At 39.1% G+C, this 14,952-nt stretch overlaps 2 protein-coding genes across 2 annotated transcripts in view; one reads left to right on the top strand and one right to left on the bottom strand.

The window, feature by feature from the left end:
- Window positions 1–670: 670 nt before the first annotated feature.
- The window catches only part of LOC136885007 (ATP-dependent helicase brm), a 235,026-nt gene continuing 220,744 nt past the window's right edge, over window positions 671–14,952 (top strand). Inside the window, exons 1-2 of the mRNA XM_067157383.2 lie at window positions 671–867; window positions 7,230–7,595. Coding sequence (XP_067013484.2) covers window positions 7,269–7,595 — 327 coding nt within the window. The 5' untranslated portion in view covers window positions 671–867; window positions 7,230–7,268. The remainder of the gene's footprint in view (window positions 868–7,229; window positions 7,596–14,952) is intronic.
- Window positions 11,773–14,952, bottom strand: part of LOC136885008 (inositol monophosphatase 1) — an 82,735-nt gene continuing 79,555 nt past the window's right edge. The window contains exon 6 of the mRNA XM_067157387.2: window positions 11,773–12,328. Coding sequence (XP_067013488.2) covers window positions 12,204–12,328 — 125 coding nt within the window. The 3' untranslated portion in view covers window positions 11,773–12,203. The remainder of the gene's footprint in view (window positions 12,329–14,952) is intronic.

Raw genomic sequence — 14,952 nt, 5'->3', positions numbered from 1 at the left:
ATTCATAATTCATTTAGCGCTTCTGCCAAACGTTCATCCCCTATGTGTGTGAAAGTCTCACCACCCGTACAATACCGTAATAAAAATTAACTGGCACTGGTGATCTTACCAATATGGCGATGCGCGCAAAAGTCGATCTTTACAAGCGAGTGCATTGCAGTACACTATTGTTCTGTGCTCATTGTATTGTACAGTAGTCGGTCATGGTTTGGTTTAGGTTTAATAAAGTTGCACTTCACGTAGTGACCAGAGAAATAAACAACAGCCGTTCATAACGGCCTTATTCGTGTGTATGTTGGTGACCTGAAGATTCTATACTCCCTGGATCGTACCGAGGAAGACTTTCACTTTTCACTACTAGCTTATCTGTAAATATATTGTTGTCTTTTAGTTTTGGGTTTCTTGAATCTATTTGACTTTTCATTCTAATGTATAACGTGTACTGGAGTCGACGTTTCTTTTTATTACAGTGCGATAGCCGACTACAGAAGATGGCTCTGTACAGTGCGCATTATTGCAAATCATTCTTTTGTAGTGGCAACACCGCCTGACCTCCCGGATGTGACACTGACTAAGTTTATTGTTTTTGTTTTTTTGGTGAAAGGAACTTGTTTTTGTAATGGAAGTTCTGTGACTTGTCCTGTTGGGTATGTCATTATGTGTTAACTTAAAATATAAATACGGCAAAAACTCTGATTATCATGTGTTTGCTGTTATAATTCGACGTAAAATTATTATGCGATAATTCTAGTTTCAAAATGTGAATTTTAAGTGGTAATTTATTGTTGTAATGGTGTTCTTGTAGCAGGAGTGAGCCAGGTGTCAGGTTCCGTACATTAAAGTTTTGTGTGAATTTCTAAATTGAAGGTGAGTAATATTGTTTTGTCTTACTTATCCTTCTTTACCGCGGTGTTTCATATGGTATGTAGTAATTTTCTGTTGCCGTAAAGCCAATACTACGGTTGATAGGCTTGGGTTTAAATGCCGACCGTCGCTGAAGTGAAGTGCCGGATTAAGGAAATGCTTTTACAATTTGTTTAATTATTATATTTTTGTGTGTGCAGTCTTGGTTTATGAAGGATGAGTTTCTGCATCTAATCTTCTGTCATTGATTTTGGGTATGACCGGCGTCAGTTTGTGAATGACAGGATTAAATGTTATAGTAATAATATTTGTATGGCGGTTTGATTTCGAGGTCATTTGCGTAATATTGTCGTAAATAGTTACGCGTTCTATACTTTACTTGAAGAAAATGAAAAACCAAAGTTCTGTGCCTGCAAACATCGCTGTATTTTATGATACCGTGAATTTGCAAATGCCTCAGTCATTTTTAAGAGGTTAGGTTTCACATTGGTATGAAAAGTGTCTGCTGAACGTGTCCATAAATCGATACGATCTTTTAATACTTTATTGAAGCTTTTCAGTTCAAGAGTAATAAGGATCCTTTCTCCCTAGGGACTCAAAAGTAATAATTGGAGAGTAAATCGCTGGGCAAGAGCTGTGTTACGCTACGGCAATGCTTCCAATTACACTAAGCTCATGCCTTTCATACGTATCCTTTAATTAGCAGGTAGGATTATCTCTCCTCATAATACTAATCAAGCTTGTAAACTATGTATGGTTTGCTAATTGTTGGCATATGTATTAGACAAAACCTTGATATAGACCAATAGGCTAGGTCCCTACTTGATTAAGTTTTTATGTTTATTGCATTCATTGTCACCAACAGTGGTTTCAGTGACAACAGTCGGTCAGTTAAAAATTCTGTCGCACATAATCAAACCTAACCCAGCCCTTTGAATGCCAGTGGTTTTCAGTGGATCACAGCCTAACCTGTTGCTCTCAGTGGTTTTTTGGTGGATTACATTGGTCTTGACACTAGCCAATACTGTCCAAGGGGGATGCTAGAGGCCAGCTGGGTGCTTTGCAGCCCTAATTTGGGGGCTTATGCCCTGAGACCCCCCTATTTTTGCCCCCAGCCAAGTGGTCTGTCACTAACCAGACCTAAGCAGTTCAGCACAATGGTCTTGTCACAATCCAGACCTCTCCATTACAGTTAATATGTTGGCTGCTGGAGCAGTATCCTGTATCACTGAGTGAGTTTCTTATGAGGCCGTGGGGACAAAGTACAGCTGACAGGTGGTGTTATGACTTTCTTACCAGACCAGTGGACCGCTGAGCTGTTGACTTCGTTATGCTAACGTACTCTATGGCTTTGCAGCAAATCCTGGCATGCTTTGTTTTCAAATAGTTTTTATATTTTTATATATTTCAAACTCAATTTGGTCAAATATTTTGTGTTGAAAAACGTAATACATCAGCTTGGAATGGACACTTACCAGAATTGTCTGACAGAAAGACTAGCATTATTATCCTCTTGAGTTCATGAAGAAAACTGCTTTATTTTTGATAACCAAACTCGCTGATAACTGGTAGCCTGCAGTAACTTACAAATATCTCTCAAGTATTTCACTTGCACCTTGCAGTAGATCTTGGGATTGTACTGTTAAGCGTTAGTAAATAAATCATGGCACAGTCTATTGGCTGCGATGAGTACTATCAAGTAATGCCAGCTTCTAGTACTGTTAGATTGTGCCACTCTCGCCCTCTACCTAAAACTGTACAGTGAACTTTTCTGTGGGGCCCATGGCAGTACCTCAGGGTGCTAGGAATTTTTATTGTATTTAGTATGTATATTGAACACGTAAGTGAAAAATCACTTGGAATATTATTTTTACTTATGATTTACTATGTGCAGTAGAAAGAAAGCTTTGGCCACCGGGATATTTCTTGCTATGTGTCTTGGCAGTCAACGTGTTAACAATCTGGAAGTGGCCTACAAAGTGGTACCCTTCACAAAATCTGAAGCTGAAATGCTACACAACAGTCATCTTTTCAGAAGCCCTGTATGCTGTGTAGTGTCTGTCGCTAAATAGAAAAATTGGAAGTCAGAGATTGAAAAATTCTTAGAAAGATTCTTGGCCCAGTAGGTACTGGAAGAAAGGGATTACCAGAGACATAACAGTTCAGAGCTCTGCTCCCAGGTAGAGAGGTTCTCTGACTGCCAGTAAAAGGAGGATAGCTTTCTAAGGTCATACGATAAGATTGTCTCCCATCAGACCAGCCAGCAAAAGTTGACATCTTATATATCATAAAGGTGTATAAATTATGCAAATCTTACTTGAAATTCCTTACAGAGGAGAAATGTGTTAATTGCGATGTCTAGGAACCCACCACCCCGCCCCCAGAAGTACATTTACTTTTATAGCCCAATGAAATGAAATGGCGTATGGCTTTTAGTGCCGAGAGTGTCTGAAGACATGTTCGGCTTGCCTTGTGCAGGTCTTTTGATTTGACTCCCGTAGGCGACCTGCGCGTCGTGATGATGATGTTGAAGACGACACATACACCCAGCCCCCGTGCCAGCAAAATTAACCAACGATGGTTAAAATTCCTGACTCTGCCGGGAATCGAACCTGGGACCCCTGTGACCAAAGGCCAGCACGCTAATCATTTAGCTATGGAGCCGGACAATATGATATAAAGACAACAACACAGAATAAACATAATTTTACACTAACATTTTTAAAAATAGAGTTGATCGAGCCCCGAACTTGGGCACATTGCATTACGGAACTTGCACCTTGACCACTAATGAGATCACTTCTCTGAATGCTGGCCTTTATGATAGCTTGTAACGGTGTTTGGGAATTGAAACATTGAAATCTCAAAAATTAAAGCCCACTCAAGAGAATTTCCAAGTAGGTTTTTTTTTGCTAGTTGCTTTATGTCGCACCGACACAGATAGGACTTATGGCGACGATGGGACAGGGAAGGGCTAGGAGTTGGAAGGAAGCGGCCGTGGCCTTAATTAAGGTACAGCCCCAGCATTTGCCTGGTGTGAAAATGGGAAACCACGGAAAACCATTTTCAGGGCTGTCGACAGTGGGGTTCGAACCTACTATCTCCCGAATACTGGATACTGGCCGCACTTAAGCGACTACAGCTATCGAGCTTGGTAGGTGTTCATTTTGTACTCTTGTAGATTAAAGGGCGTTCCTGCACTGATGCATATTTTACTAGGAAGATACTAATAGAAAAACGTAGAGAATTCAATTTGGAAACACACATTGCATTTGTGGACTTTAAACTTTGACCGAGTAAACAGAAACAAATTGCTTTAAATTCTAAAACAAGACAATGTATTTCAACAGATTATTAACAATATCTACAACATCTACAATCCATTCTCATTTCTGTAAAATTGAACAAGAACCAGACAGAGTGGAAATCAATGAATGGTGGTGGAAGACAAGGCTGCGGACTCTCATCTCTACTTTTTATAATACATAAGAATGCAATAATGGAAACTTGGAAACATGGACGCCAGGGATCAATATCAATAAATAGACGCCTCGAACTCCTAGACGCCATATTATATGCTGATGATGTTGCATTGCTGGCTACGACGGAAGATGACCTACAAAGATCAGTTTTTTTATCTAAGAAATGTTTCCTCAGATTTTAATATGATTATTTCATGAGAAGAGATGAAAATAATGGTCTTCAAGGGAAGAGAACCGATTCCTAGTTAAATATGTTTAGATAATAAAACATTGGAAAGAGTAAATGTGTTTGATTATCTCAAGTACAACTTAGCACACCAAATTTCACAAAAACTACAGGAATAACAACATCATGAAACCATCACTTGTTCAGAAACATACTCGATTGCGCCTTTATAATACCCTCGCTAAACCAACACTTTGCTATGAATGTGAGGTATGGACATTAAGATCTCAAGACTTGTCTCGAATTACAGCATGAGAAATGTCATTCATGCATCGTACAGCAGGGTATACAAAATGGGACCATAAAAGGAATGAAGAGGTGCTAAAAGAACTGAAAGTACAACCTATGACGGACTACATTTTTTTTTTTTTTTTTTTTTTTTTTTTTTTTGCTATGGGCTTTACGTCGCACCGACACAGATAAGTCTTATGGCGACGATGGGATAGGAAAGGCCTAGGAGTTGGAAGGAAGCGGCCGTGGCCTTAATTAAGGTACAGCCCCAGCATTTGCCTGGTGTGAAAATGGGAAACCACGGAAAACCATTTTCAGGGCTGCCGATAGTGGGATTCGAACCTACTATCTCCCGGATGCAAGCTTCACAGCCGCGCGCCTCTACGCGCACGGCCAACTCGCCCGGTGGACTACATTTTCAGTTATCAGGAAAGCTGAAAACATCATATACAACGGATGCAACCTGGTAGATTGCCAAAAGAGATTCTTCGATACCAACCCAGAGAAGAAAGATCAGTAGGACGTCCGATGAAGAGATGGAGGGAAAATGTAAGACCGTAATGTGACACATGGCCCAGTACTTGGAAGGAAGATGATGTAGATTAACTTCATAATAAATAATGGCATGTGGACTCCAGAGAGGCCTAGTGCAGGCCTTTCAATTGGACGAGAGGCGACCTGTGCATCTTTAAGAACGGGGCCCTAGCTGTGATGATTGTAATGCTGAAGATGGCACACACACCCAGCCCCTGACCCAGCTGGGAATTGAACCTGAGGCCCCTTGGACCAATGACCAGCTGGCCATGGAGCTGGACTATAACCTTATGAAAGGTTTACAGAATCAGCACCTTCCACTCTTGTAAATAGTAATTAATATTGATTGGTTGAGTTGTTCTCAGGGTACGTTTATGCTGCAGCTTCGTTGTTGGCACATTGCTTCTCGATGTCAGGCGATGATGAAACAAGCCAATGGATCTCCATCTTGTATAGGTTCTTTTTAAGTCTTGTAGTAACAAGTATCAATAATGCATTAAGGGCTATTCAGTTAAAATTGTGTGCCACTGAATGCGTTTTGTGTGTACTGCTCATAGAAATTGATGTTGAGCTTAAAGATTATTATTAAATACATAATTTAAAAAAAAAAAAATATGATATAAAGACAACAACACAGAGTAAAAGTAATTTTATGTAATTTTTCACTCCACTGCCAGCTGCTATCCTTGTTACATCGATGGTCTCAAACACGTTTGTTTTCGGAGCCTGGCACATCACTGGCTGTTCTGTAATTTGGACTGTGTTAGGTTATTTCAGGCTTTCCCGCTTTTCCAGTCTTCGCACTTGGTTCTTTCAGGCTTACCCACTTTCCCACTCTTCCTCTCTTCACACTCCATGCAGATGTTCTGGGATCACTAGCTATCTGAACCTGATCCGTTGTTGTGTTGTGCCGTTTCCTTTCTGCTATGGGTGACAATTTTAAACAAATGCTGATATGAGCTGTCTTTGAAAAAAAAAAAAAAATGCGATTTGGAACCAGTGGCATGCGAATCATCATAAGAGGATCAAACTGGATAAACTATGGAATACCGATCTCGATAGCTGCAGTCGCTTAAGTGTGGTCAGTATCCAGTATTCGGGAGATAGTTGGTTCGAACCCCACTGTCGGCAGCCCTGAAGATGGTTTTCCATTTTCACACCAGGCAAATGCTGGGGCTGTACCTTAATTGAGGTCACAGACGCTTCATTCCCACTCATAGCCCTTTCCTATCCCATCGTCACCATAAGACCTATCTGTGTCGATGCGACGTAAAGCAGCTTGCAAAAAAAAAAATAAAAAAATAATAATAATAAATCTATGGAATGACCAGATGATGAGCAGTCAGTAGACATCATCATGGATTTTATGAGGGGTAGTGGCTTGTTTTATTGTGTTTTAAAGTGAAGTTTCTATTTGTTTTTAATTTCTATTTTATTGTTAACTACACTTTTATTCTATTGACTATGTTCTTATTAGTCTTTGTGTATTTTTAACGTTTTTAAACACTTTTTATTTGTATTAAAGGATTTAAAGGATGAACTCCATATTTCATTCTCTTCCTTCTTGTCATGTATTACAATCTTGCCATGATGAATCGGAACTATCACTGTCAGAAGACGAGAACATCTTCACAAAATGAATTTTTGAGTAGAACTGAGAGCTGCTAGAAGCGTTAGTGCAGGACCGCTGCAGAGTAAAAACTCAGTGACAAGCAGCCTGGTTGTAGCCAGCACTATGTTACTACAGTGAGCATCCATATAGCAGCAGCAAAGCTGCAGCATAAATGTACCCATATATACATGTGGTGTTATCCTATTTTCTTTGTCTATCCTAGAAATATTGATTCCGTAATTTCAGAGTGCTAATTTTTGCTCCTTAACTAATTTTTCAGGGTGGTTTTCGATAGAAGCTGGACGTGGAAAGCGGAGGCATGGCGAGTCCCTCGCCCCAGTCTTCTCCGATGCCCCCTCCTCAGACTCCATCCCCGATGGGTCCTCCCCAACAATCCCCGTCTCCCATGCCTTCTCCTTCAGGCATGGTCCCTCCCAACCAACAGGCTCCATCCCCGATGGGACCACCCCAGCATCATTCTCACAGTCCCACCGGCTACAGTCAAGGTCCTCCCCCTGGTGTGATGCACATTAATGGACCGTCTGGCTCACCACAACATGGTATGGCTCCTGGAATGCAGCAAGGCACACAGACTTTTCAACAACATGGCATGTCTGTCATGGGACACTCACAGTCAGGACCACAGGTAGGATAATTTCATATAAATTACCATGAAGTCAGGTGTATTCTCTCTGCTGATTTCCAAAACTTGGTTTAGATTCATGAATTATTATTTGAAATACGAAGTTCAGCGTGGTTTACTGACTTGTGTATGTAATGTTTTACAATTCCCATTAATAAAAAAGAAAGGGGGGAGTCTAGTATGCTTTATAAAGACACAGTATATAAAGTGAGTATTAATTTTTTTCAGTCAAGTCATCAAATAACTAAGCCCACACCTCCATTGTGTATTAATTTTATTTGCAAATTTACTGTAAAAGTAAATATTTTTTTAAACAGTTATAGTTGAATTTTTAGGTTGCAGGAAACATATACCACTCTGAATGAGATCTGTATGAAAAATGGACAATATTTCCTTTATCTGAAGGATTGAAACTTTTCCCAATTTTCATGAAAATTCAGCAAGATACTGTTGTTCAAAGCATTAATTATAGTTGAAATTGGTCACCTTTTTTGTCTTTATTATTTATCACCTCCTTGATAATATTTATTTATTCATTTTTGAAGTAGCATATTGTACAAACATGTCTACGGAGTGTCTTACATATCAAGAAAATTATTTTACAGGGTAAGCATCAAGCCCCCCCCCCAGGCCATTACAGTTCAACATAACAAAATCCAACTGACTGGTAAGGAGTGAAACTGTGTCGACGGAGAGGGGAGTTGTACATGTTTTTACCTTGCCTCACAAATACTCTTTAGGCCTATGAGCACCGTAGGCGACTTGACAGACATCAGTCCTACAATCGAGTTCCTACTGTACGTGTTGTAACATATCGCGGTCGTTGGTAACCCCTGATTCAATGATCCTTTGTTGAAGTGCTGGTAAATCCTAAGGCAAAGGGGGATATAGACATGATCTTTAACAAAACTCCACAGGAAAATTTACATGGAGTCAGATTGGGTGTCCTTGTAGGCCTTGACATGAGATCTAAGTCGTCTTTTGAAGAGTGCCCAATCCTGAGAGTAGGAAGAGTAGCATTGAGATTAAGTATGGACACCAGAATGAAAATGAGAGGTTGCTCCATCCTACCGAAAAATGATGTCTCTATCCACATTATCTTCCTGTAATTGTGACATCAACCAATTTTGGAACATGTCCATGTAGGTTTGAATTGTGACTGAATCATACTCGTAACACTTCACTCACCAAAGAAAAATGGTCCGTAGACTTGACTAGATGGAACTGCACAAAACACAGTGACTTTTGGAGGGTAATAATAGGGATGTTTCACTCTTAACTGTGGATTTTACAAGCATGTTGTGCCAATGACTGCATCGGAAACATGGAATATTACCTCGTCACTGAACAAGAGTTTTATTGGTAAAGCCATTGTCGTTCCCGTGTCACTGGATTTCCTCAGAGAATTGACGATGAAACCTTAATTTGGGGACTGAGTGTCTGCATTCACTCCCGGTACGGTTTAAAGACAAGCTTTTTGCATAGTATGCACCAGACAGTTTGCTGAGACATTTCAGTTCCCGGCTTGTGCGTAAATTAGGTTTACAAGGATTTTTGGAGAAACAGTTATGTAGGTGATCCACATTCTCAGGTGATAGACCCATCCCGCCTGGTCTTTTAGTGTCACGCAAACAGCCAGTCATCACTCTAGTCTTATCCATTGAAGGATTTCTGTGATTCCTTGCATGAAATACATGCTGAACTGTTACAGCAGACTCGTTTTTACCAAATTACAACACACAAAACACTTTCTGTTCTCCTGGAAACAGCATGTCGGCATACTACTGACTTCTAGCAGAAAAATGCACAACTAAATCATGACATGTAATAAAAAACCAACTTCTATTTTTTTTCCCATTTGTTGACATACTTTCTTCTTCTGTGTGTTTGTTACCGCCTTGCTGATTTCTGAAACAATGGAGGGACTTTTGACTTACCTTTACTGCTCTGAACAGCTACATACAGTATTAAATATAGGTAATTAATAATATAAAGCATTCAGCCTCCTTGGCTCAGGCGGCAGCATGCTGGCCTCTATCTGCTGGATTCCGTGGTTCAAGTCCCGGTCAATCCATGTGAGATTTGTGCTGGACAAAGCGGAGGTGGGACAGGTTTTACTATGAGTACTTCGGTTTTCCATGTCATCTTTCATTCCAGCAACACTCTGTAATATCATTTCATCTGTTAGTCATTAATCATTGCCCTAGAGGAGTGTGACAGGCTTCGGCAGCTGGCACAATTCCTATCATTGCTGCTAGACCGTGGTTGCTACCTTCCCATTGCTTGGTGTGAAAATAGGAAACCATGGAAAACCATGGAAAACCATCTTCAGGGCTTATCCCATCATTGCCATAAGACGTATCTGGGTCTGTGCAACGTAAAGCAAATTTTAAATTTAATTTTTTTTTTCAGTTTGTTTTACATCTCACCGACACAGATAGGTCTTATGGCGACGATGAGATAGGAAAGGGCTAGGAGAGGGAAAGAAGCAGTCGTGGCGATAATTAAGGTACAGCCCCAGCATTTGCGTGGTGTGAAAATGGGAAACCATGGAAAACCATCTTCAGGGCTCCCGATTGCAAGCTCGCAACCGTGTGACTCTTAACTGCATGGCCTCTTGCTCAGTTATTTAATAAGTAGTAAGACATTTGTTATTATTTCAATTGCTATCACTTCAGTTATTCAACAGGTTTCACATTAAAAGGAATTAACTTCACCAAAATGCATAAGAATCAAGCTGCAGGTTTTAAATGCCATAAATAAAGTAAATGTGCAATATAGATGAAAGCAAGAAAATTGTTTTCTGAAATATGAATAATAGAACAAACAAGGGACTTTTTTTTTTTTTTTTACAAACTGCTTTCATTCATTCGCATACCTGGCCCATTGGAGTGGAGAATTGGTGCTAATAATAAATGTAAATACTGTACTACATTTACACACAAGATCACATGTTCAACATATCCAGGCCTACAACTTCTGCTACCTGTTCTCATGGCTCTTTTTGTTTGCCTTGGTTTGTTTATTTTTACATGGTTAAAAAGTTACTTGGTTTCATTTATTGCATGAAACTAGTAGTCACCAACGTTTTCTCGATATTCTTTTAAAACTTTAACTTTTTTCTCTAATGTTAAGCTATCATATGTGTAGGGTTGGGCATTGCCAACATGTACTGAAGAATTACAACTAACAGAGTATCCTTTGGCTACTAACTTTAGTACAGACACAGAAAGTACTACTACGTCAGTAGATGACAAAACAGAAGATTTTTGTGAAAATCTTACTCACAATACTCTTGCTGAAGGATTAATGTGTTTACTGTAGCCAAATATTGATCAGCTGGATGAAAGAGTTTGTGGTACTCAGATAAACCAAGTGGAACTCGTGCAGCAAATTGAGGACTTAGCTGATGAACGGAAGAAATTTTCTGAGTGGTTCTTCCCAGTATAAAACAGATAATGTTGAGTGGAATGAGCGTGACTCGTTTGTAGAGTAGGCTAGAGAGCTGACTTGAATTAATTGTTGAATGTCAACTAAGTTATAACACCCTAAGTATAACCTACTGGCCTATCTACTTACTAGCTATTTTGGAATTTTTGTTTTGACTACATTTTTAACACTGCAGATAAATCCAACTATTGTTTAAACCTCCCTGTAAGAAGAGGACAGTGGATGCAAGTGGGTATTATTTTCAAATGAGCTGGGAGTGAGAGTTAGTTATAGCTTACGATTTTTTCAGTGAGCCATGACTCCGTACGTCTCTCCCGCAGCGGAAGTTCGGCTCCCCGTCATTGTCCAGTGTTGCAAGTGATAAATATCATTATGGATCCGTACTGAAGATACTATATGTAGGATGCTAATTAGTTTATATATTGAATAGGTGATATTATAAACTAATTAGCATCCTACATATTGTCCAGTGTTCCGATAATGAACTGTGTGTGTGTTGTCTCTCATTGATCCATGTGTGTGCCACGCTGCTGTCCGCTGCGAGTCAGCTGACTTGTGTGCATTGAGCTCGCTGTTGCTGTGATTCAGTTAACTTGCTCAGTGGAATGAATCGATACATCGCTTCAAATCATACACTCGGTAGCCAATAGTAGGTTGTAAGTTTTTTTTTTTTTTTTTACCAGCAGTCATATGTTCTCTGTATCTTAGTAATGAAAAATCATCAAGAATATTTAAATATTCCATCACCATAATTTATTCACTAGAAATAATTTCTCTTACTGTGGAATACCTTCTCTGAACAGTACATTTTTTGAATTTTGAGTGAATGCATTTGAGATTCATACTCATAAGATGGTTAGTTATCATTTATAGGAGCAATGGCTGTGCACTTGGTGATCTTGTGATACTCACCTTGAAAATATTGTGCTTTGAGTTTCATTTAAAGTTAAAAACTTTCACTCATAATCCTAGGATTCATAACTTACAATGACCGAATTTCACGTCACAAAAAACAGTTTCTGCTTTATACTGGCACTGATGGTTCTGCCACAAGTGAGTGTAAGAATCCCTACACTTTATTTGGGTCTTTTGTATTAGTAGAAATGTTTAGAATGCAACCATTCTTGAGAGTATAAAATATTTGGGATTGTTTAATTGCTGTTAATCCTGTCTTGAAGATTTAAGCCTGGTTTCGTCGGCTTTCTTGATGATATCGACTAGTTGATCTGCTAGAGATTTGTTGCCTGCGAACAGGTATCTTCTGCTCATCACATCAAATGGTCCTCCTGAAATGAAACAAGGACCCAAAGGAAAATTAATTTGTTGCGCAGAATTTCTGTTAAATGCTAAGCTGAGAAGATACCATTAACAAGCCCAAAATTATGACATGGTTTACAAAGGTTTCTCCCTACACTTCAAATATTGGCTACTTCAGCTGGAATCGAACCTATAAACTTGTGATCAAGTGTTGGATGTTCTACCTCTGACCTACTGTGACAGCTCATTTGATGCTGTGGGCTCAGTGAATGGGAACAAAGGAGGGAGGTTTGTCCACACAAGAACCAAATTGGTAGGCTTAGGACTGTTTGGTACCCATCCAAGTTATTTATCTGGATCGTTCATCAGAAAATTTGTTTATTAGTCATCACTTCCTTTAACGAGATGCTTCCTGATCAGGGCATGTATGGTTCCTCTCCTTTCACTCTATTTTTCACATGACATCATTTGTTATTGTGTTCCTGTTCATTTTACATTGCCGTACACTCAGGCCCATATTTAGGTATCCGTTCAACCCTGGGAAAAAAGACCTTTTGATACCCCTTCCAAATAAAGGTACACAGAACTGGTGGAAGCATGTAAACAAAGGGTGGATAGGGAGCAAGCACTTATCAAACATTAGAGATTTACTTCTTTGCCGGAGGTCCTAAGTCAAAGACATCATATTATGACAAGAAGATCATAACCATGAATTTTGTTATATGCATTTTCATGTTATAATTATTTCTGCAACATTGTCTTTGTCCGGTATACATATATTTTAGTTATCACATAAACTGTTTAATTTTATTTGGATGAAGATGGCCACTAAGTGGCTGAAATTAGTCCCAAGACTGATGTAATATTGAATTTTCAACACATACTACATGTACGTAACACGACCTAATACGTTGAAAGTCAGTTTTGATGTAATATTATTTACTTCATATATTGTACTAGCTGATGTACCCGTGCTTCGCTACGAAATTCTACATTGCATACAGAATTCTAGGTTAGGTAGTGACAACGGGAGCAAAATTGTCTTAAACTGTATAGCTCTTAACGTTACCCTAGAAACGCGACGGGAGGTCACCAAACATCTTTCGTCATATGAAGACGGAATTTTCACTGTAATGGTAGACCCAATTCATACCATCAGTCACAATCAGGTTGGGATGTTTTCATTATAATGCCTTTTTCCATCCTCAGAAAGACTGTCTTAGTGGTTTTCCCAACTGAAATGAACATACAATGATGTCAATAGTAATGGCGCGATTAAAAGCAATGCTTTCATATTGCGAAATACTCGTTGAAATGAAACACCACACATTTTCTCACTTTTAACAAATGGGACTACGCTGCCTATCTAACAGTCCAAAGTTCCAGACCCCGAATGACCAAACCACAGACAGCCGTGATCCGTGAACACTCTTCGGCGGGGAGAGGGTCGAATAGTGGAGACTCCCAGGGCAAAAACTATTCCCAATTACTAATCTGTTTCCTAGGAGCACCCGATGAGTCGGAAAATAACAATTCACTACACTGGCGGCGGAAAAATCTATCTGACTTGAAGGCAAATTTTGCCTCCAAACCAAAAGAGAAACACCCTCTTCACTGCTAGTTTGGAATAAATTGAATATAGAATTTAATAAAAGTGAAGAGAAAGAAACTTTTCTTAAGAAATGGCTCTTTTCGGAGTTGAATTTTGAGTTATTTAGTGAATATTGTGGTGCTGTAATTTAGAAAAGGCCTAAATTGTTATTCTAGACCAGGCCATAATACTACTACTACTACTACTACTACTACTACTACTACTACTACTACCACCACCACTAAGTGAGGCTCTGCCTTAAGTATGCACACTGCTCATTCAAAACAGCGCGTCAGAGTAGGGATCGAATAGCTGAAATACTATGATGAACCAGTGTGTTACGTACCAGCTGTTTCAGAAAATGTATGAACCAGAGGAATGGCGTGCTAAAGAAGAAAGTTTCATAACTCCCCGGTTATTTCCTGCCAGTATTCAGTCAGGCTGTTATACTCGGTCCGCAGCAGTAATCCCATGTATCGGAGTTGAGATGCAGCATAAGAGACAAAGAACATCACAATAAACAATGGTCAATGTAATGTTATTGTTGATCAATGTTATGCACTTACGATATTATAGGCCTTCACATTTCGTTTTCTTCCGACTCTGAAATACCACTCTTATCATAGTCAGTACGGTAAAACTGAATAAAAGATAAATGATCGGAAATTGTATTCTCTATAACTTTTTATATAGTACTTTTCAATAGGACCAATGACATTGGTATTTATAATTTACATTTTAGGCACCTTACCCTGAACTACATTTTCGTCCAGAATGAATAAAATTGTTTATAGCTTAGACCGTAGTTTATTATTCCCCGACTCTATATACTGATTTTCATTAAATTCTGTTAACCCATTTTCTCGTAGCTCGGCGTTGATATGGACTTAGCAACAAAAATACAAATTCATGAATATCTGTGTTATCATAGCCGGTTCGGTAAAAATTTATAAGACATAAATGGTCGGAAATTTAATTCTGTATAACTTTGGTTATGTAGTATTTATCGATACGACAACTAATAATATAATTATTTGAAAATTACATTTAGGCCTTCCCCTA

This window comes from Anabrus simplex, chromosome 13, assembly GCF_040414725.1.
Source record: "Anabrus simplex isolate iqAnaSimp1 chromosome 13, ASM4041472v1, whole genome shotgun sequence".
Classification (NCBI taxonomy): Eukaryota; Metazoa; Arthropoda; class Insecta; order Orthoptera; family Tettigoniidae; genus Anabrus; species Anabrus simplex.
The sequence above is the reverse complement of the archived record's forward strand: the minus strand, read 5'-3'. Positions and strand labels throughout refer to the sequence as shown.